The sequence below is a fragment of the Chaetura pelagica genome, unplaced genomic scaffold (assembly GCF_000747805.2).
Source record: "Chaetura pelagica isolate M959 unplaced genomic scaffold, ChaPel_1.0 scaffold280, whole genome shotgun sequence".
Taxonomy (NCBI): Eukaryota; Metazoa; Chordata; class Aves; order Apodiformes; family Apodidae; genus Chaetura; species Chaetura pelagica.
Window position 1 is genome coordinate 61,264 of NW_009951788.1, and position 21,889 is coordinate 83,152.

Genomic DNA, 21,889 nt, shown 5'->3' on the forward strand with positions numbered 1-21,889 from the left:
AGCAGGAACACCATGAGGTAATTGAATGGGAAGAGCCTGTGTTCACTGCAGTGAGACAGCTGGTCATGTTATAAACAAAGATGTGTCATAGGAGTAGGGCCAGGCTAGATTTTGCAACTCTTAATGCACTTTGGTAAAAGTGTGGAAGGGCTGATGGAGAAAGCCATTGTGGAAAAATGCTAGAGCTACGCTTATTTGCAGGATTTGTATTCTAGAAACAAGCTAATTACTCAGTACTATTCCCTATTAATGACAAAGTGACACTGTTTGCAACTGTCAGTTTGGTTTCTCTATTTCAAAGCACCTGGTTCTGCAGTGCAGTAGAACTGTGTCCTGAGGTGTGGTGGTTTCCACTGATGCTGCATAGTGTAGTGGCAATCTGAATTACCTTACACTGGCTGCAAGTAGTCAGCCAAGCACATGAGAAAAATCTGTCCCATCTGTAGGATGACTAGTGGATATCACGCTGCTCTAATTTCCCTTAAAGGGGAAGCCAGTCACTGACCTTAGCTAGCTGGCTGGATCTACACTGGTAGGCATTATTCTGCATTTGAGCTTTAGCTCAACCTTAGAAAGTGGCTTTGCAGCTCTATGCAAGAGCTTCTAAAAGATGTAAAGCCGGATGTGTACTTTTTCCAGTACTGCATGTCAGATGCTGGCAATCTTAAAGCAAAGTGTTCTTCTCTGCTCTTTACAGAGCCAGCACACCTTCCTTGCTGTGCCATGGAGGTTTTCCATGGCTGTTGCCAGGACAGGTTCCCCATGCAACTTGCTGGGTTTCTTCTGAGCAGAGTTGGCTAAAATAAATAATCTCTTTGTCTAACTATACTTCTGTATAGTCCAATGTTAGCAGGCTCCTCAAGTGAGACTTGGTTGTGACTATCTCATGAGCCAACATGTTACATTACCCGCATGTCCCTTTGTGAACTTTCAGCTCCTGTCAAGGGTCCAGTTTTGTCTCAGACACTAGCTAGCAAGAAAGTGTGCCAGTCGAGCAATCACCAGAGGCTGTCGCTTAGCTATGGAGCTCAGGAGCCTTGTGGGGATGGCCGGGGCTCCGAGATCCACCTGCAGGAGTTAGAAGAGAGGACACATGTCAGGGTTTGTCCCCATTTCTGGACAACACGTGTCTCGAGCCTGGAGCAGCACTGATGTCACAAATACGTTGCACACAACACTAGTTCACAGCCAGATGCTTTCAGTACTGTGTTCGTGTCTTTACCTTCCCAATACTCTGCAGACTTTCAGAGCTTTCTGTATATGATGTTACTTGCAGCAGGTGTGACCCAGACTGCTTTTGTGTTTGAGCTTAGATCTGAGACAGTTACAGTATCACGGAAAATGCATGTGCAGGTACTAAAGCCTACTTATCAGATGAGTCTGTAAGAAACCAAGGGGCAAGATTTTCTTATTCTTAAGTAAAGCTTAATATTCTAGTTTTGTATCTATTATGTGTGAAGAATTAATGACTTCAGCTACAGGAAGTTATCAATACGTATTTCCATGCATTTTGAAAATAGTATAACCTGAGGTGGATCTCCTGTGTCCACAGAAAGATGGAAGTGCAAACAAGACTCTCCATACTGGCTTACCATCAGAGAATGCAAAGTATACTAAAATTGCTAATAAACCTTTACAGAAGAGTCTTTGTACCTAAGGGAGCAGCTTTAGGAGCTGTAAAAACTTGGGATTGGGTGCTTAAGCACAACCCTAGTGAGATTGTCTCTGCATTATTGTACCTCATGCTAGAAAACTGTGGAAGTCACTTTCATGGTCACTTCATAAACTTCATGAAGCATAAGGAGTATATTTTTTATTACTCACCAGCTCTTAAGTGTTCTGATATGTAGTGGCTTTTTGCATTCACTGTTGGACATACAGCAAACACTTACCTGTGCCATGTAAATTACTCTGGTGATATCTCTTCCATTCACTACATCAGGTTCCAATATCCAAGCGCTTGGCAAAATCTCCCCTCTCACCACTTCTTCACAAGGGTGAGGCATAGATGCATCATAGACAGACTGAATAGCCAAGACAGACAAGTTCTCCTGCATGTGACAAAGTGTGAAGAAGACAAAAAAAAAAATATATATATGCATATGGTCATATTTTCTTTGTTTGCTGTGAGGCACATTTCTCCCATTATTTACTTAACAATTTTAATAAAAAATAGTATTTCTCATGTTACTTTTTTTTTTAATTATTTTTATTTTATTTATTTATTTTATTTTTTATTTATTTTTATTTTATTATTTTTTAATTTTTCCCACAATCTGACATGTTTCTGACCAGAATATACTGTGTAACACTTTGGTTACTGCTTAACAGGCTCTTGGTTGACCACTGTCATTCACAAGAGGTTTTATATATAATTTACTTGTGTCCTATCAGCCTGGTTTTTCTTCCTATTACATTGTCACTTCTAGAGAGAAAGGCATGGACTTTCCTTCTGTTTCTGCTTTGTCCTTGAACCTTAAGTTTAGAACAGTTACTCTTCTACACTTCTCCTAATGCTTCAGAAAGAATATTCACTTTACCTCTTCAGCTTCTACAGTAATGCAGCAGAAATCCCGAGGCTGCTTCAAGTAACATAGGGAGCTATCAGTCACTAAATATACTGTGAAAAAAAGCACACCCAAAAACAACAAAAAAAGGAAAATTAGACTGACAATTTTAACTTGTCATAACTTTTCCCTACCCCCCTAAATGCACATGCATATTTTAATTTGACTTCTTCTTGCTTAAGTTGATATGTGTCATTAAGATGCTTTTTCAAGCCACTTAAGATTTACTTTTACTTTCAAAACACTGTCTTTAGCCATACTTCTGCAGCAAGATGTTTAATACTATTCTTTGCAGAAGTCTTGCAAAACTTTTAAATAAAGTTTTTCCTTTATAAGTTCCTATATTAAATAAGGAAATCAATTATTCAAACCTGAAGAAATGAAATAAGATGCCTCTACCCTGAGCTAAGGAAGTACCTCATGATAATGGTGGCCAGTCATTTGTGTTGATACTCACCCAGCTGAATATGGCTGGTTACCTTCTTGTGTATTCGGGCTGTGTTGATAGTCCTGTCGTACAGGAGCCTTTTGCCAGGATCTCTCACTAGTCCCCACACAGAGGGCAGAGGTCTTTCTATCACTCCTGCTCCCAGGAACCCATGCCTTGTTGCTGAAGGGAAGACTTTATAGTAAACCAGCACTTCCTTTTCTGTACATTGATATCTGTCAAAGACAAAGGAAAGGTATTTGCACAAGAGGGCCAACTCTATCAACAGGCCTCCCATTATAAAGTCCTGCCATAAACTTACTTCCAACCAGCTGCTGCTTGGCATGTGTAGAGATTCCTCAGGTTATTAGAGCATGCTGCCATTACCTTAGAAAACAATGGAAAATGTGCAGGTAAGATAAAGTTGCATTAACTATTGTTTGTGTTCAGCTTTTGGTTTTGCCACAACTACTCACAGTGCTAGAAATCCTTAGGGATTTGTATCACAAACACACATGCGTGAGTACATACCCACACCCCCTTGTCTACCAGCCTAAACTATTGTGAGAAAATGGGAGATCGGGGAAGAATGTGTCTCCAAATGTTATTGAAATTATTCTACCTGATCTGAAATATGAAGTTTGAATACTTTTTTTCCCATCTGCACTGTCACATCTCGCCACACACAGCTACAGAAAACCTGCACAGCCACAATTCTTGGCTGCTAGAGAAGCTGAGCAGCTTCACTCAAACATGCAACAGTCTCTTCTGAACTCCACTGCAGCCTGGCTCACTTTCCCCTACCATTTAAAATTCCTCAGTGCATCCCTCTGTAATTGACAAATATAGGTTTTAACACCAAGGCTTGTCCAGTAGGAGGTATAGGAATAAGAAAAAGACCTGCTTATTTACTTACCTCAGTGGTAGCATTAGCCAAGATGTGTTTGGATAAATCTTGGTACCCTTTTGTTGAAGAGGAGCTGACTGGAATAGTTAATCCATGAGTGAACCTACAGCTGATGCTACTAGAAGGAGGGGGTGGCTGAATTCTGCTGGTTTCTGCAGGAAACAAAAAAGCCATAGGGGTACAAAAAAAAAACCAAACCCAAAAAACACCCACCATTATTCTGCAGTTGTGGGGACTTCAGCCCTTCATTAGAGCACCCAACCTGCCTGATCCTGATGAAGGACTGATAACATTCCTTGTCTAGACAATCTGTATTGGTAGTTGCTCTGCAATTATATTTTGCATTACTGAAGTTTAATGGTTATTACCACATATAAGATAATAGAATAACAAAGAACAGGCAACATGAATCTTGGGGATAAAAATAAGAAATTTCATGTCCAATCCCATACTTGTTAGAGTTTAGCACACATCCCCACCCTCCCCACTTTCTTCAGTTAATTCAAAGCATTATCCTCATATCCTCTCTGAACACTACTTTGATGTTAACCACATCAAAAGAGCAACTTCAGAGGGACAAAATCACCATTTACTTTTTCAAGAAATTCTAAGCAAGCTCTGGCTATTGCTTGACAGTATTTTTCTGAAGTCATGTAATGGTAGGGACATGTCAAAATACCTCAGATCACATTAGATATTGATTTGCATCAATGACAAATTGCATTAGGCTTTGGGATACAACTCAAACATAAGCAGATGTATGTTTTACTTACCAAATGTATCCTTCTGTAGTTGCTCTAACACATAAAGCTGACTGTTTCTAAGAGCTGAACGACCTCGTGTATCTCTTGAAAGCAAAGCATTTCCAGTGGAAGTCTAATTAAAGAAAGAGCAGAAATGGGGGCTAGTGGTACGAAGTGGAATGTTACATTATGTTACATAGCAAGAGGGATATTCATAGCAAATTTGCCTTGCAAGGTTGGAAGCTTCTCATTACCATAAAGTAACTCCTTTGCCTTTCCCCTGGATATGAAATGATACCTTGACTCAGGCAATTTAAGAACCCAACTGTCAGGAGCTAGTAAAGTGTGTACTGCAAAAAGTAACTTCAGGAAAGTTCATGTTCACACACATACTCTAAAGTCAGTATGTGCACACTGAAAATATCAGATTCTGGTTTATCACCAAAAAAGGCTTGTTTCTAGAACACTTGACAGATAGTGGCATCACTGACAATAGTAACATTGTCTGGTTTTTATCTTGAGTTTTTTAAAAATGCAGAAAAATAGAAGTGTCACTATCTTTTGCAATTACATGGTGATGCTTCCTGCACCCCATGTCACCTCTCTGTCCCAGTGATACAAACTTGATATCTGTGACAGAATATGAACCACCTCAAAAAAGGTTTCTGTTCCTACATTATCTCTCTGCTATTGTTGAAGGATCAGGAGATGTCAGTCTCCCAGGCTAGTTGTTTCTCACCTGTCCTTCCTGGCTGCTGAGGTTACTTGCAGTGTACACAGCCGTGTTACTGCTGTTGTAACCTGATGTTGGGCCAGAGGAGAGGCTGAGGCTGGAGTCTGTACATAAAGTGCTTGTACTGGCAAGAGTCTTCAGCCTTGCTTCTTCCTGTAGGAGACATCACAGTATTATAAACAAAACAAACACAAAAAGGTACCCTGTACAAGAGCCAGTCAAATCAGTAACAGCACTGAAAGATGAAAGAGGGATAACCTGAAGGCCAGTTTCTTTCAAGGAGTGTTGACAGGACAAAAGCTGTTTCCTTACAGAAAGTACTAAATAAGCAGGCTTGCTTGAAAGACTAAGATGATATAAGCCATAGAGCAAATCACCCTGGCAGTCCAGGAAAATGCAACTTCCTCTTGTTATTCTTCACATATGAGAGTCCAGACTACAAGACCAATGTTTTCAAGGAGAAAAATAAGTTTTAAATCTCTCTGCAGTCCCATTTGTTGTTCTTTGCCTGTTTCTCTGACTGAACTTTCTGGTCAAACGTAGTTCTAAAGACCAAAGATTCCACTTTAACCAATGAAACTACTTGATGCCAGCCCAAAAGATGAAGAACAAATTACAAAAATAAGAAAATACTGAGAATTTCAATATTATTTATACTTTCAAGGGCAGTTTTAAGTTTGGTTTTAAAACTTGGGTGAAATTTGTCTACATTTCACAAGAAAAACACAGTGGCAGATATGGTAAGATCCAGACATCCAGTGGAGGTGCCTGAATTTGAGGTGCCTCAAAGGGTGCAGAGCAATGAAATAAGGGTTCACCACATGTTGCACCACATATGACATGAGGAGATGTCTGCAGCTATGGCTGGAGCTGCATTGTAAAAGGTTACTACATTAAAGTGTAGTCAGAAGCTGGGCAGAGCAGACACATCCTCATTAGGTGCTCTACTGGCATCCTGCAGAAAATGTTATGCACTCAGTACAGGAAAAACCCAAAAGTACAGGACAAACATGCACACTGTCTAAAAAAGACTATTCTTTTAAAGACTTAGTCTATAAAAGAGAAACAGAAAATGAAAAAGAATAAAGAGGCCTTTGTGTTAATCTTAAAACCTCTTCCATGGACAGGGCATATGCCCCACAGGATGGCTTTATCCAGTGAGAAAACATTAGGAATTTCTTATACATAAAATGTGGCTTTTGGAAGATGTGGTTCAGAAACATGAACAGTATCAGTTCAGTATTACTGATTTTTTTAAGCACAAATTTGTATTTAATTCTTCATTTTTTTCCACATTGATGTGTATCGAACAGCAGCATTACTGACCAATGAAAAAGTTTCTTTACAAAAAAAAGAATTGAGACGAATAATGTAGAATGATTTGCTCTGTAATGCTCACCTTCTGTAGCTGAGAAAATATTTGCTCCCGTATTCGCCTCTTTTCTTGCTCTGCTCTCTCCCGAAGTTTGTCCCTCGCTCGTGCAATTTCATTTTTGGTTTCCTCTCGAGCCCTCTGGTAGTCTCGGAGCAACACCTCAATGTCTGAAGGATGCTGAAGGCTTCTTCTTTTTGATCCTTGAACTCTTAAGTATAGGTAAGTGGGGAAAAGCACACATAATTACTTGAAATCAAACCACTTGACAAAATGCCAAAAGAAGATAATATTTGAGCATGGAAGAGGAACATTTGCCAGAAAAGCAATTAAAAACCACCACATTTGCCTCCACAGTTTCTCTTTTCTCACTAAGGCCTGCATGGACATTAACCTTGGAAAATTATTCAGATTGCAAGTCCAATTTACCACTGAGATTACTCCACTGACTCTACTGGTTTCTAAATCAGCTCTCCATATGATAGAAGGTTACTGCTTGGGTTATCGGATGCAAAATAATTGTGTTGGGAAAATATCTCTCTCCTGACAGACTGGAAAGGAAGCAAAAGTCATTTAGGGTGTATGGTGGGGGATAAAAAACTCAAATTCTAAATGATGAAAGGTTGCAGAACTTTTTTTATATTTAACATGAAATCTAACTATTTCATGTGGCTTTTAAGCTAGTGAAGGAGTAAGAAGACAGATTGGTTTATAATGAGTCAAGACTGAATACTTGGATGTCCCCATACATCACACACAGTTAGAAAATTAAGTCATTTGTTATAGACTGAAATAAAGTAGACTGAAGTTTTTAATGGATGTTTAACACTTCTGCACTGGGAAGAATTTTTCTGCCACAGGAATCTCAACTGTCTCAGTATGAGCCATTAATGTGCATCTGTTGTGAACACTGGTGATGTTTATCAGGCCAAAAGAGAGGTTTCTAATGCCCTACCTGGTATTTGCCACCACATCTCTTCTCAGTTGTTGCAGATATTCTCGGCGTCTGCTGGGGAGATCTAGATCCCTCTGACTTGCATCCAGGGTCTGCAACAGACTCAAATGCTTCTGAGGACTCAGACTTCGGCTTCTTTGGTATCTTTGCAGCCTTTTTTCTCTTTCCTTCCTCAGAGTTTCAATAGTTCTCATGTGTCTGCCAGGGAAACATGATTACAGTGATAAAATGCACCCTGCAAAGTTACATTTTGTGATTTTTTTTTTAGAACACTTAAATATTGGGCAGCTTCATAATGTAAAATTTATAGGACTCTAATACCACACATTCCCCTTGCAAATACCCTTTGGCCACATGCTGACAGATCATGCAGAAATTCTAAAACTACACTGCTTTTGTAACTAGGAAATGCATATGAGTGTCTTCATGCTCAGAGGCAAATTGAGGACAGAGACTAAATGTAGCTACTTCTAAGTGTTTTTAGTTACAAAAGCTTCCTAAATGGAGTTCTAGAATACAATCACAAATATCTAGGATCTTGATTTTTACATGATTTATCTTGTATATTTACGGGGGTTTTAATTTGTTTTTGCATATTCATACAGCAACATTTATTCACAGAAGCATGAATGATACAGTCCTGTAAACAGGATGTATCAATTATTTTTCCTTTGCCATAAAATATATTCTCATGATCACCAAGTACACATGACCACTCTCAGGGCTGCTAGAAAATCTAAGAGTGGGGTGGCACTAGATTTGAATGACACCTTTTTTCTTGAAGTAATGCCAAAATTTTGTCTTAAATGCATTACTTAACTGCATATAAAATAAGCTTAATACTATATTGCTTGACATACAGTTCAATCACTGTGTCAGAGATTAAGTGCTCATGATTACACACTATTTATGCTGCATGAAGCATAGATGTAGTGTATTCAAAATACATAACAGAACACAAAATAATTTACCTTTCATAGAGTTGCTGCTTTACTGGAGTGGCCACCAGGTCCTCTGCAGTCCCGCTCTGAAGGACCCTCAGCAAGGCATCTGTCTCCCCAATGCCATAATGGAGCTTTGCTTCGGCCAGTTCCACGGTGAGGGGCTGCTGATGCAGGTCAAGGTGAAGACCAGACATGATCTGAGCACGCTCTTTCTGGAGCTGCTTGATCTCTCTGCTCCGGCTGTCACTGAGCTGGGCTTTCCCTTCCATTTCTGGTGCTCGTTTCCTGTCTGCCTGACTTGGTAAGTCAGTCACACTGCCACTCAAGTTGAGCAACAAAGGAGAAGGGCTGCCCTTAACACCACACCAGTTGCTAAATTTATTGTGTATAGGTAAGTCACGGAGACTGTAGCTCCGAGGCCTGTAAGGCTTTGCAAAAGCAGTAGTTTTGTGGAGAGGAACTTCAGTGTCACATTCACTTTCAGTGACAGAATCTGTGTTGTCCTCTTGGAAGGAGGTTTGCACATCACTCACATCAGAGAGCGAAGGAGGGCAGGTGGCCTCATTTTTCCAGAAGGAACTGTGAAATTGTAGAGAAGACGCTTCTACTAGAGATTCTGAGGACGTGCCAGCATTTGTATTACTTGAACAAGTGGCACTAACTTTTTTATTAAAAGTTATGTCAGCATTTGGAGGTGAGTAGTTACGAATCAAAGCAGTGTCCGCATTTCCAACAAACTTTTCATGTCCTATTCCCACCGAAGAACCTCTTCCTCCCCTCGTGACATAGGTACATCGAAGCGCCCGTGCCAGCGGGCTGCGGTCTCCGAGGGCACCTGGGGAAACTTCCCTGTGGTCTGACACCTCCAACATACTACTGGAGTGGTACAGTCGTTTTGCACAAATGGTGGTGTGAGTGTCAACCAAGAGACTATGCTGTTGTTCCAAGTCTTTCGAGCCATCCTGTTCTAAAAGCTCTTTGGCTGCTTTCTTATCTGACAGACTTCCGGGTTCCTTTCTTACGCCCTTGTTGTCTCTAGATGCACTTGATTCACCGTCTGCTTCTGTCTGTGAAAAATTGTCCACCTGATGTTGCATGCTGGTCCATGGACCTGCCCTCTGCTTTCTCTGGTTGTGAAAGGGACTTGAAGCACCATTGGAATTTCCAAAAGACTCCTTAGCAGGGCAGACAGACTTGCTAGAAGTAGTCTGGCTGCTGGGACTAGCACTAAGAGTAAGAATAGGGGAAGAGGCCCTGTCGACTAGCAGGGTGTTTTTGTAACAAAATTTTCTTTCTGCCGGAACCTCTAATTCATTGACACTTCTTTTATCCTGAGCACAAGATGCTGGAGATTGAAAGGTGCTGTTAGTAGGGCTGCTAACAACAGTGCAAGAGGAACCATCCTGCCCTGAACTCAGAGAATACGATGTGACAGATGAAACTCTAGTACTAGCAAAAGCAAGATTCTGCTGTGCATTTAATGATGTTTTTTGGCAATCTAAGATAGGAGTGGAGGTTCTGTGTAAGAGAGGCAGACGCAAAAAAGAGTCTTCCCAAATGCTGTCAAGACTGTCATGGAAGTCAGGACTGCCCAGATCTCTCATCCCTGTTTGTTCTTTTGTTCTTAATTCAAGAGAGAGTGTTTCCTCTTTACTTTTGGGAATACTACTTACTTCATCTGCACCTATTCCTTTCCATTCAGTGTTTGCTGTCGGAGTTGCCCTCAATTCATTTTCCATTTTTACCTCCACTTGTTTTTCTTCATGTTTATTTTGAGGTTCTTCCCAAGTCTCAGTTTGAGTGCCTATATCTGCTGTAGTCTGAGTGCAGCTATCTGCTCTAGTAGTCTTTACAGCCTCTTCAGCTCCTCTTTGGTTCATTTTGGCATTCTGCTTGCTATCTGTAACCGTCTGTTGGGAGAGGTTTCCCAACAGCTCAGAAGTGTTCTGAAGAAGTTGTGACAGATGCATGGACAGGTTCTGCATGCTTGTCCAAGAAGAAGGTTGATGAAATAATTCCCTGTTTGTTTCCTGCTTTCTTGCAGAAACATCTGTATAGCTTCTTTGATGTCTCCTCTGTCTTTTATACCTTCCTGTGGTTGCTGTTTGTGTTCCCTGCTCACATGTAATCCCCGGCAGTTTTTTGGAAGACCTTTCAGACTCTGAAGGATATAATAGCACAATTTCATCAACCTGCACTGAAGAGTTACCACGTTGTGCAGAAGGATTCTCAAATTCAGCAGTGTTATTTTCTGGATTAGTTTCTACTGTTTCGCTGGATATGTTGCTGTATTGCTTGGTACTCTCACTTGAGAATGCAGATTGAAAATCCTGTCCAGCATTGTCCCATCCTTGAAGACCTTCACTGCTGCTTAAAGTGCTTGATAAAACTTTTGCTGTAGCATATGAGCTGAGATGAGAATGGAAAGGAGAATTTTGCAAGTTCAGTCCATTGTCTACACTGGAACATCTCATTACTTTATGATTTTCCAGGTTTATAGGAATTTGATTGCAAGAGACATCACTTGCACTTCCAAAAACATACTGTTTCCAGCCAATCTTGCATGATCCCTCTTGCTGCCATGGACGAGTATATGGGTTGATATCACTTGAACTAAAACGCATTGCATCTTTGTTGTCTTGCAAAAATAAATCTGTTTCTGGCTGGTATCCAGCTTCTTCAACTTTACCTTCACTACACTGAGCTACAGAACTACTCTTGGAATGGACATTTGCTTCTGCACCCACAGGACTCTGCGCTGTGTGCTGCAAGGATGATGGAGAACGGGTAGTACAGTCTTTTAAGGACTGGCTGCTTTGGGTTCTTGCTGCAAAATTTTGTAAGTTTGTAAGCTTCTTAGCTTGTGCCATTCTTTGCTGAAACCTAGGTTTAGATTTAACCTGTAGAAAGTCCTTCGATTCCTGCTTTGAAAATCTTTCAATTCCATGAAGATCATCTTCAGTTGGTGATGGAGGCTCTACACTCATATTTAAATCTTGTAGTGATTTAGACGCAGAATATAACAAAGAATCTGCCTTAGATGAAGCTTCCAAAGTAAATTGTAGATCAGAGAACACAGCAATAGCTGGAGCTGATAGTCTGTGACTTTGTAAATAAGGTCTTTGCTCACTTTGTTTACAGCTCTTTGTATTGCGTGTAGTAGAATATGATCTTTTGCTCCTGAAATGTACCAGTTTGGATTCTTGAGGAGGTAAATCATGGTTTTCTGGTAAAAACTTTAGGGAGGTACTTTGATTATTCATTATGGAAAATTTCAGCCTCTCTGATTTCAGAGTCTTATTCCTCATTATAGCATCGCCCCTTGTTGAATGACTGTCTGCATCAGCATCATCAGTAGGCCTGTCAGCACTTGAACTTGTATTATTTTTGCAAACTAAAATCACTTTTCTATCATCTGGATTTGTTCTCTCTGGCACCTGTTCTACCTCTTCACCTGTAGGCATGTACTGACAGTCTTGCAGATCTGCAGGCTTTTCAGAACTCGTATTTTTTTTGTTTAGCTTTCTCATTTGTCCCTCTTTAACAGCAATTGCCCTTCCAGTGTCCCAGAAAGGTAGTGATGGTAATAAAATAGAATCTCTACTGGCTCGTACTTTATCTGTGTGGTCTGTGCAAGCTTCTTGTGGTGGAACTTTTCCCCAGTGGTGCTGATCAACTTTTATAGCATTGCCAATTTTTTTACCAGGACTTCCATACACAGGTTCCCCATCTACAGCCAAATGTTCATATGAAGCAGATTCTGTGTCCGATACTGGACAATGCCTGTTTTCTTTCGCAAGAGAAAGTAAAATACTTCCTGAGGCATGGACTGGCTCATCGAATACCACAGCCTTATCAGACTGAGTGTCCTGTATTTGCAAAACAGCTAATGGAGGATGTTGCAATGTATTTGTATGTGAAACATCATACGTGCCAGTTTCACCATGGCCTGTGTCTGCAGTTAAAGAAGATTCTGAAAACAGTGTCAAGGATGGGTGATTGACACTTGCAAATGCTTGGGGAAAAATTCCTTCTTTTACAGAGCACACTTCTGCAGAACTGGAGGAGACTTGCTCAGTCAGAGAAGTGTCTTGAAGTGAATTCTCGGGCTGACTAAATAGGAGAGATTTAATGTCATCAGGCAAACAACAAGTGTTGAAAGCACTGAGGTTCTTGGAGCTTTGAAATGGTGTATCAGTTGGAGTGTCTTCTGCAAAGTAGGATGGAAGAGGCTGTGATTCTTTACTGTCAGTCTGTCCTCGCCTCTGAAAAGTAAAGGAGTCTAATCCTGGTAGAGTCAGCACAGAAGTGTTACTGTTGTGTTCAAGGTATTCATTACTTTTATTTTCTTCTATATCATTGCAATTCTGGACAGAACCTTGTATTTTTTTTCCCTTTTGATCTGTTCCCACAACTTTTTCAGGTAGTCTATCATTCTGAGCATATGCGGCCTCTGCAACTGCAGAATTATTTTTCCTTTCATCTCCTTTTTGAGAAACATCAGGAAAAGTTACAGGTACATTTAAACCAGTTGATTCACTTTCAAAGTACTTTGTTTCTTCAGACGGAACAGCATCATTTTTACCTTTGTCTCCATAGCTAGTAATCAAAACATCTGCAAATGATGCTGGAGGATTCAGGAGACCAGAAGAACACCCAGAAGTGTCAGAGTTCCTATTATAATTTAGAAACTTTTTACTAGAATGTGGATTTTCCTGTTGAGACTTGTTCAGACCTTCTGAAAGGGTTGAAGTGGTCTCAGAAACAGTGCTGCATAGTTGGTCTACGCAGCACTCTGCAGAAGTCCCATGTCCCTGACTCTCTCTGGGCTCATGATGACATCCAGCTACACCAGGAAACTCTGCATTTTCATTTTTCCTGTTTGCTGTAATATAACTTGTGCTTAAAAATTTCCCCTTCTCATCATGCTGTGATAAACTCCTTGAGTGAAATACTTTCTGAGTTGTTTTGATGTTGTGAAACATCTTTTGGGGAGAAGATTCTAGCAAAGAAGGCATTTTTCCCCTCTGTATATCTTCCATCCCTTCTTTCTCTGAAGAAGAAAGCAGATTTGAATTATCCAAGAGCAGTGAAACAGGCACAATGCTATGCTTTTCCTCTTGACCTGTATCTTCTATGAAATCAAGGCAGTCTTTTTGTATTTTATTAGCCATTAAATTCCCACTGTGTTCTTCATGAATATGGTCAACATCCTGAATTATATCTTCAGAAGACTCAAATTTCTCCAAGGCAACTGAGCTTCCTTTGGCCCCTAGCTGAATTGCCACAGATTCAGGCTGGTGACCCCCTGCACTGCTGGGAGTGGAGGAGCTGCTCTTCTCACTGACAGGTTGCCCACACAGGGCATAATCAGACATATCACTAAATACGAAGCATTCGTCCTCTTGCCCGTCCTGTGTGGTCCTGGCTTGCAGAAAACCTACAGTCTTACTCTGTGTTTTATCAGAAAGATACTTGTCTTCTTCCGTTTTGTTGCCTGTAGCAGGTGTATCAACACAGACCTCGCTCTCCATTAATGTTTCATAATAAGGCAGAACAGCACGAGTTCCAGCACTGCTGTTAGATGGTTTTGTGTGTCTGTTCAATGCAGTGGGAACATCTTGAATGAGATGGGAATCATCACTTACTCCAAGATATAAAAGGTGATTTATAGAGTGGCATGGGGACTCTTTAAGTGAACCTTCACAGGTTTTTTCAGTAGAGTTCAGTGCTGCTGGTGGATTTTGTTGCTTGCCGATATCTTCAGTTTTACTAGAAAAGCTGGTAGACATCCACTGGCTTTCTCTTAAGATTTCATTTAATCTGCTGTCATCATGTGTCATTTGGCAGCTGTCTTTGTTTTCAGGGAATAGTTCATTCTGGTTTTTGTTCAGTTCTACCTCCTCTGTGTTGTCTACAAACATCTGCTTCTCTTTGTCTGTTTTGGCCATGTGTTCTAGGTTCATCGAATGCACTTTGTCCTCCTCAACTCTGTAGCCTACTGGGTTCAAGTCACAAATATCAGGTCTGTTTCTAACAATGCTTACATTCAAGCTTTCTGAAGCACCAGGCTCAGGATATTGCATAGAGCAATTAATGTACGTGTATCTGTCCTCTTTAATGTGAAGACTTTTAAATTCTTGCTCAGTTCTATATTGGTCAATGCCAATACTATCATCAACTGTACAGTCACATACATCAATATCATTCATGGCTGTATTTCTTGTATCCGTAACAGAGTCCACTGAGTCACCATCTTCAGTCATTTCAGTAGGAGTGTGGAATTCTGAATCATCTTCTAACAGTATGTTCTGTTCTAGTCTTGAAGCTGTCAGGTACTTTTCGGGGATCTTAAATGGATTCAAAATTTCCTCTTTGTTGTTGTCACTGTCACAATACACCTGATGTAGAGCTGGAGACTCTCCAGTAAATAAAACATTTTCATCTGTGTGTATGACTTCTTGCCTTGTAATAATCAGCCCCTTGGTATTTGTCATGTTAGTTTGTTCTTCACTCTCAGTCACTTCGTATTCATTAACCTTGTCTTCCTGGGGCAGACAGCTGGGTACACCATGTTCAGTTAAATTGCTAGAATTTACTTGTCCTTCATTTTCATGTTTTGCCAGAACTTTTCCCTGCCTACCTGTGATTAGTACTGTTGCAGATACTTCCTCTACATTAAATGCATTTCCTATTAAGCTGTTCATCTGCAAAAGCCCCTCACAAACATCAAGGAAGCCTGAAGTATTCTGACTAAAAACTGTTGTGGGGCAACACACAGGAGTGGTTTGGGGAGAAACAGACAACTCTGGTGAATAAATACTTATTTCTGTTTTCTCACTTTGTTCTTTTTGGCAAAAGCTGCTTGTTTCAAATTGGCTCCCAAAATGCACAAGTGCTTTTGATTCCTGAGTGTGTTCTACCCCACTGGTCGCCACCTCTGGTTCATCTTTTTCCATCTCTTTGTGTGTCAGGCAAAGATTTGTATAAATCTCACACTGAGCTTCACAAGCTACAATACCAATAGGTTTCTTTGGCTTCTGAGATATACTAATGACTTCTAAATCTTCTCCACTCCTGTCTTCAGTTACTCTTTGGACTTTGGCTGCTGGATAGTCAGATAAACTTTCAATCTGTCTGGATTTAGTTTCCAATACATTTTTTTCTATGTTGATTGCACTATCAGTCAATTTTGTTATTTCTTCATCAGTGTTTGCTTTTGTATTCTGATAAGAAACCATAGCTTCTTCTGGATTGGCTTCTGGATTTCTTAAAATATTGGAATCTTTATTTATATGCAGACTCTCCTCTTCAGAAAGAGTAGCTGATGTATTTGTGTTGTATTCAAATACTCTTCCCAACTCTGATTTTACATCATCTTCAACAAGCAAAATCTTCTCTGGGCAATCACCTTCAAAGATTTCTTTCTCTTCTCTTGATTCAAGTAAAGATTTGTTCTGTGTCACTGTTTCCAAGAGAATGGTTGCATCAAATTCACCAGAAATATCAGCCATCTTATGTATATTGTTTTTCTGCCTTGTTGATTTTGAAGAACATGTTGTGCAAAGGCTGCTTGAATGTACATCAGAACGACTTTCTGTAGCACTGACTTCCTCCACAGAGAGATTAGATGTAACATTGCAATCTCCTTTCACTACTTTCAAATGCTCCAATAGTTTATTTTCAGTCTCAGATGCACTTTGAAAAAGATTAGTTGTTGTTGAGCCTTGGTAAAATATGCTTGAATTGGATTCTGGGAAAAAATCATTTGTACTCTCACAAATAGCTGCAGGGAAGGACTCAGTGTCTTTCCCATTTACATTCACGATGAGATAACTTACTTCATTTACGACCAAGTTTTCATATTTGGATGAAAATTCTTTCTGAACTACAGCCTGGGAATTCAAGGCATTGTGGTCTTTGTTTTCACTGCTTTCTTCTCTTATGTTATCACTGCATAATGTAGAATTTTCTGAAATCTGTAGGGATAAGCAACTTCCCTGACTGTCTGCTGGAGCACATTCATGGGGACAATTTTTTGAAGCAGGTTTGCTTTTGAATTCATAATGATTAAGTGAAGACAAGTCTTCTTCCTTTGGTTCATATTCTTCATTGTCTCTGAATTGAGGCACCTCTGGCTCAACCTCTGCCAAGCTATCTGTGCTTGTTTCCATACAAATAATCTCTTTTTGAGACATTTCTATTGGTGTTGCAGACTGATTGTAATTTGCACTGTGAGCAACAACTAAAGGATTACAGTGATATGTTGTCTTCTGTGAGGAAAAATCTGTCTCTGTTGTTACTTCTTCTGCAGCTATTTGTCCAGAATCTGTTTCTTGCATTGTTTCCACATTACCTACCAGAGATCTGAGGAGACCTACTGTAACAGCTGATTCTGGTCCTTGTCCAGCCAGTGGCTGAAGCTCATAACTGCTTACTAGAGAGCAGTTCTTATTTGCTAAGTCACTGAGAAAGAAACCTTCATCACAACATGTTGGTATTTCCCTGCCTGGAAAAAGCTGCCCATGGTTTCCAAATTGGACTTGGTTTACTTCAGACATCTGAGTTGACACTATATTATGAGCAAGACCTGTAGCAGATTCAGCAGCAGGTGCAGTGACAGATGCACTTCTACTGCCTGAATCTGTTATACCTAAATTTCTCATCAAATTATTGTAGTCATCATCTAGCTCATCTTTTTCAAAACTTCTGAAGATATCATCTTCTAAATGTGCATCTACACAGTCATTTCTTTGCTCCAAGATGTGCACTGGCAAAGCAGAGATAAAAGGAATTTTTGTCAGCTCTTGATGAGCTGTGGGGTGAGTATCCTCCCCTTTCCTAGATGCCAGTGACAAGCAGTCTGGAGTGGAGGCACCTTCCAAAGAGCAGAGTGTTTGTGTGCATTCAGTGGTAGGCCTATGAGTAGATAATTCGTTCTGTTGTTCTTGTTCAGGATGAGTTGACCTTGATTGTTCATAATAATCATGCTTTGCTGAAATAGGAACAAATGAGGAGCTTGGTCCTACCAAGCTAACAAATGAGGACATTACACCTTGAGATTCCAAGGAAGAATTTTCATTAGAGTTTGTCCATCCCTTAAGAATCTTATTTAATGATCCACTCTCAGAACCTCTGCTTGCCGTTGTTGTCGTTTCAGGTAAAGGTAATTCTGATGTGTCAGAGGAGAAGACTGTGTGTATTTCATTTATGCCATGTGATAAATGAGTAATGCTGTGTATTTGCTTAGAGCCTGAAACAAAAGAAACCTCAGCTGCTGACTGCTTTAGATCATCTTTCTTCAGCCAATGCTCTGGTTTGCTTGAAGAGCACAGATGAGCTTCTTGAAACTCCAAATTTCCATGGGAAGAAGGTGCTGTTGTTCTGGGGCTGCTGACGTCAACCTTTGAGTCACAGGAAGACCAAGCATCATTAGTAAGCAAAGGAGTTCCACTTGTGTAATACAGTGTTCTATCAGGAGACCTTTCTTGTTCAACAAAAGAGACTTTTGTCTCATTCAGCAGCTGCTTGCAAGCACTACTGGAAGCAGGCTGTGGTTCAGTGTCCAAATAAAAGGAACTGCTTGGATTTAGATCATAATCTGTCCCTTCTGTATCTCTGTCACAGATCTTGGACTCATGGTCTTCCTCAGTCTGTATAGCTGGTGATCTGGAAGTTTGCAACTTCCAATAAATCTCTGCTGGCACTTCATCAGATGAATCAGATTTGGATTCTTCTATCAGATCTTCTGCTGGCATCTCTTCTCCATCAGCTAAGCTGTCCAGAGAAAAGCTTCTTTCAGGCTTTCCCAGTCTCCTTTGAGATGTATATGATGTCACCAAAGATGAGATGTGGTGATCAGTTCTGCTTTTGTAAAGCTTAGCTGGGTCATGGTGAGCCTTTGACCTGTGAAATCGGGTTTTATTTTGCTGTTTGGCTTGATTTTCCTTTTCTATCAGAGAGTCCTGTGACATTTGACTGTCATCACTCTCAGAATCTTCTGGGTTGGCAAGACATTTATTTCTGTCAAACTCTTCTTGTTTCAGTTTCTCTGTGAAAGCTTTTGCATAAGCACAGGAGAGAGAATCTACAGAATAGGAACTGTCAGTATCAGAAATCTCATTTTCGTCATCCTCTTGCCAGTTCCCCAGCGTATCTGCGGCTGCTTTCGACACTCCAGCACTTAGCATCTCAACACTGTGCCACCTCTTTTCAACATAAGAAAGTGGTGTCTGTGTGCTTATCTTAGTGAGATTTCCAACTGATGTTGCCACCATGAGAAATTCCTGATGTCCCATTGATGATTTCTCATGACTTGGCACAGCTGAGTTTGTCTCCGTCTTCCAATTCTTGGCTGTTTGGTTTAGATGGACTGATGGTGGGTTTCCATACACTGTTTTCTTCATTTGTTTAGGAAAGGTTTCTGGAGAAGACCTGTGGCCTTTTCCATTCATATCCATTCTAGTCTTTTTACTGGATACCTGAGTTCTGTTTTGTTCTAGATTGCTATTTGCGGGCTGACTTAAATCTCCTAGCACCTTTGCTTTTGTCATTCTTGTCCCTGTGATAAAAGTTTCAGGCTCATTTGTCCTCCTAAAAATATCAGGAGAGGAGCCTTTAGAGGTCTGTTTTGGAGATCCAGCTCCCCCTGAGCCGTCATCCAACTTTTCAATTTTTTTATCATTTTTACTGATATAAGCCATGGTAGCTGAATCATGAGAATCTTTTCCTGCTCTTTTTTTATTTACAAATGAAGAAGGTTTTTGTTTTCCAGTTAGCTGCCTCTGGACTGAAAAGGAGATCCCCTTTTCATCATTAAGCTCATCACTCCCAGAAGTGTCTTTATCTTCTTTGTAAAGATATTCTTCAGATGACAACCTCCTTGGTGTGTTGCCTTCACAGCACTGATCTGTATTTAGTGAGGTAGATAACTTTGAGAAAGTCTCCCTTTTCAACAAACAGCTGTGGAAATAAAGAAGAAACAAAGCCCAAACCTAGCTGGAATAATGTACTTAACAACACTTCCACATCAGTAATGTCTTTAGTTAAGAGCAACGACACATGAAGAGAGAATCTTAATGCTTTTCAAAAGGAGGGAATAAAAAAACAAAACACATTTGTCAGGAAGCATACAGTTTCATAGATACCCTGAAATATGTTCTGCAATGCAAAGAAATAGCTAGATGCTTTGTAGCATAGCTCGGTATTTAGTCTCTGGAGGCTTAAGTAGCTGCAAACATTAGTCAAGAACAAAGGATGGTTCTAAGTCATAGAAATCCACTTAGCAGAGCTGAGCTAGTTCCTGCCTATGGGACCATGCATTGACAGACACCCCCACAACCAGACTTTTTAGTATTGCATAGAGATGTTTATTAACCTTGACAAAGGCTGGACAACTTAGAAGTCCAATCCAGGATCACCCCAATGATAGAAATATTCTGAAGGAAGAGTTTGACCCTAATCCAGATAAGAAATTAGTGTTTACCAACAATTTGAAAAAGTTAAGAATGAGAGCTAAGCCAGTTCTGGAAAGCATTCACAAAGAGGTAAAAAAGTGCAGAAAGGCTTGAGAGAGGAATGTAAAAAACAAGTGAGAAAGACAATGTCGAAGAGCTAAGCAGGGGATGCACTGTACAGATCCAAGGAAAAAGGACAAACAGCTCCAGTGTGACACTCAATGTAGCAAGTTCACTGATATTGCAAGGTTTGGGATTGTTTCAGTGCACTGAAAGGCATTCTGGATTACAGGTGGCCACTGAACATACCTTGAATTTAAATTATTGAAAGTGCAGAAGAATTGGCAGATGTTACCTTACCTGGGTACCTGGGGCAGATGCAGGTTGCAGAATGAATGTTGCCTTTGGTGCAAGGAACTCGAACCCAGTGAACTCCTTCTCTTTTGCAACTGGTGATCCGAAGAGGAATGTACAGCAGTATTTTCATTTAGGACTTGGGATTGTTTCACACACTCTTCACCGAGGCAACAGGTGGCTTCCAGCTGCTCTAGGTTTTGCTTGGCTTCCAATAACTTCTGCTTCTTGACTATCCTTTCCAGCTGGAATTTGACTTTTTTCCGTCTTATGTTCCTTTCTGCCTTTTTTAAGGAGTATCTTCGCAAGAGCTCCAGCTGCACCAGTTTCTTCTTGTTCTGCTGTAGGAGGGAAGGGCAGATTTCCAGCCCAATGCTACTCTGCACCTCAGCCTCTGCATACAGTGCAGGCTCTGTTTGCACTGCGAACTCCCTCTGCTGTTGCTGAAGGGCAGCCAGTCGTTTATTCTCATTTATAAGCCACTGTTGGTCTGCAAATAGAGCAAGGATTGAACAAGAGTAAAAATAACGGGAAATATATTGTTTGTTACTATCTTGTTTCTTAATTTAATCAGCCTGGAGAGCTAATATGAGAATAGAATTTCTATGCATGTAGAGCAGAGTCTTTGACAAATCATTTATAGAAAAATCTATCATTGCTGCACTTCATTCAGAACCAAAAGCCATTCCACTGGGATAAGGACTTGAGTAACAACTACTAGATATAAGTAGGGGCCTGGCTGCTACAGCTAAGGAGACTGGTGCATTAGACCTTGTTTGTAAGCAAGAAGTAGAAGACGTTTCAATTTTTCAAAGATTACACTTAAATGTCACCTCAGTTTTGTTATTAAATACAGTGGAAGTATTAAAAGACATGAGTTCATTTCTATGTGCTTTTCAGACCTTGAGTATGTATTCACAGCAGTGAGGTATGACTTCATTAGCTTCTGACTGTGAAATACTCTGCTTTAATTATTCTGAAGTTATATGTTAAACTGTGTAACTTAGGGAATTCATGTACACTCACTGAGAGCAGAATTAATAAGGGAACTAGAAGATGAAGTTGTTCAGAGCTAAACAGAGCCTCTGTGTTAATGCAGCAAAGGAAATGTGCACACACTAATGAGCCTTTGGATAACAAATTTGTACATTTCTCTTGAAAAAATAAGCACTTGTGCAATCTTAGAATGTTCCTGACTTTCCATCACAGCATTTGAGTGTTCTACAACTATTCTAAAAGAAACATTTCTCTTTGTGTCTTTTGCTCCCATCCTTTCCTCCTTAACTTGACTGAACCAACAAAAAAACGCCTGCAAACTATTCTCTCTCCCTGAGAGAAAATGAGCTCCCTGCTGAAAATGAGGGAGCCCAGAGTCACGCTCAGGAACTTTGCTTAGGACAGAAAATGGCAAATGTTGTGCTTACTCTTATC

General features: G+C 40.3%; 1 protein-coding gene across 1 annotated transcript in view; it reads right to left on the reverse strand.

Annotated features, from left to right (window-relative positions):
* Positions 1-966: 966 nt before the first annotated feature.
* Positions 967-21,889, reverse strand: part of STARD9 (StAR-related lipid transfer (START) domain containing 9) — an 85,362-nt gene continuing 64,439 nt past the window's right edge. The window contains exons 23-34 of the mRNA XM_009997763.1: positions 20,465-20,948; positions 8,676-19,610; positions 7,705-7,902; positions 6,777-6,960; positions 5,384-5,530; positions 4,675-4,777; positions 3,911-4,053; positions 3,317-3,381; positions 3,025-3,230; positions 2,541-2,620; positions 1,893-2,051; positions 967-1,068 (exon numbers count right to left, since the gene is read on the reverse strand). Of these exons, the coding sequence (XP_009996065.1) occupies positions 967-1,068; positions 1,893-2,051; positions 2,541-2,620; positions 3,025-3,230; positions 3,317-3,381; positions 3,911-4,053; positions 4,675-4,777; positions 5,384-5,530; positions 6,777-6,960; positions 7,705-7,902; positions 8,676-19,610; positions 20,465-20,948 (12,806 nt within the window). The remainder of the gene's footprint in view (positions 1,069-1,892; positions 2,052-2,540; positions 2,621-3,024; positions 3,231-3,316; positions 3,382-3,910; positions 4,054-4,674; positions 4,778-5,383; positions 5,531-6,776; positions 6,961-7,704; positions 7,903-8,675; positions 19,611-20,464; positions 20,949-21,889) is intronic.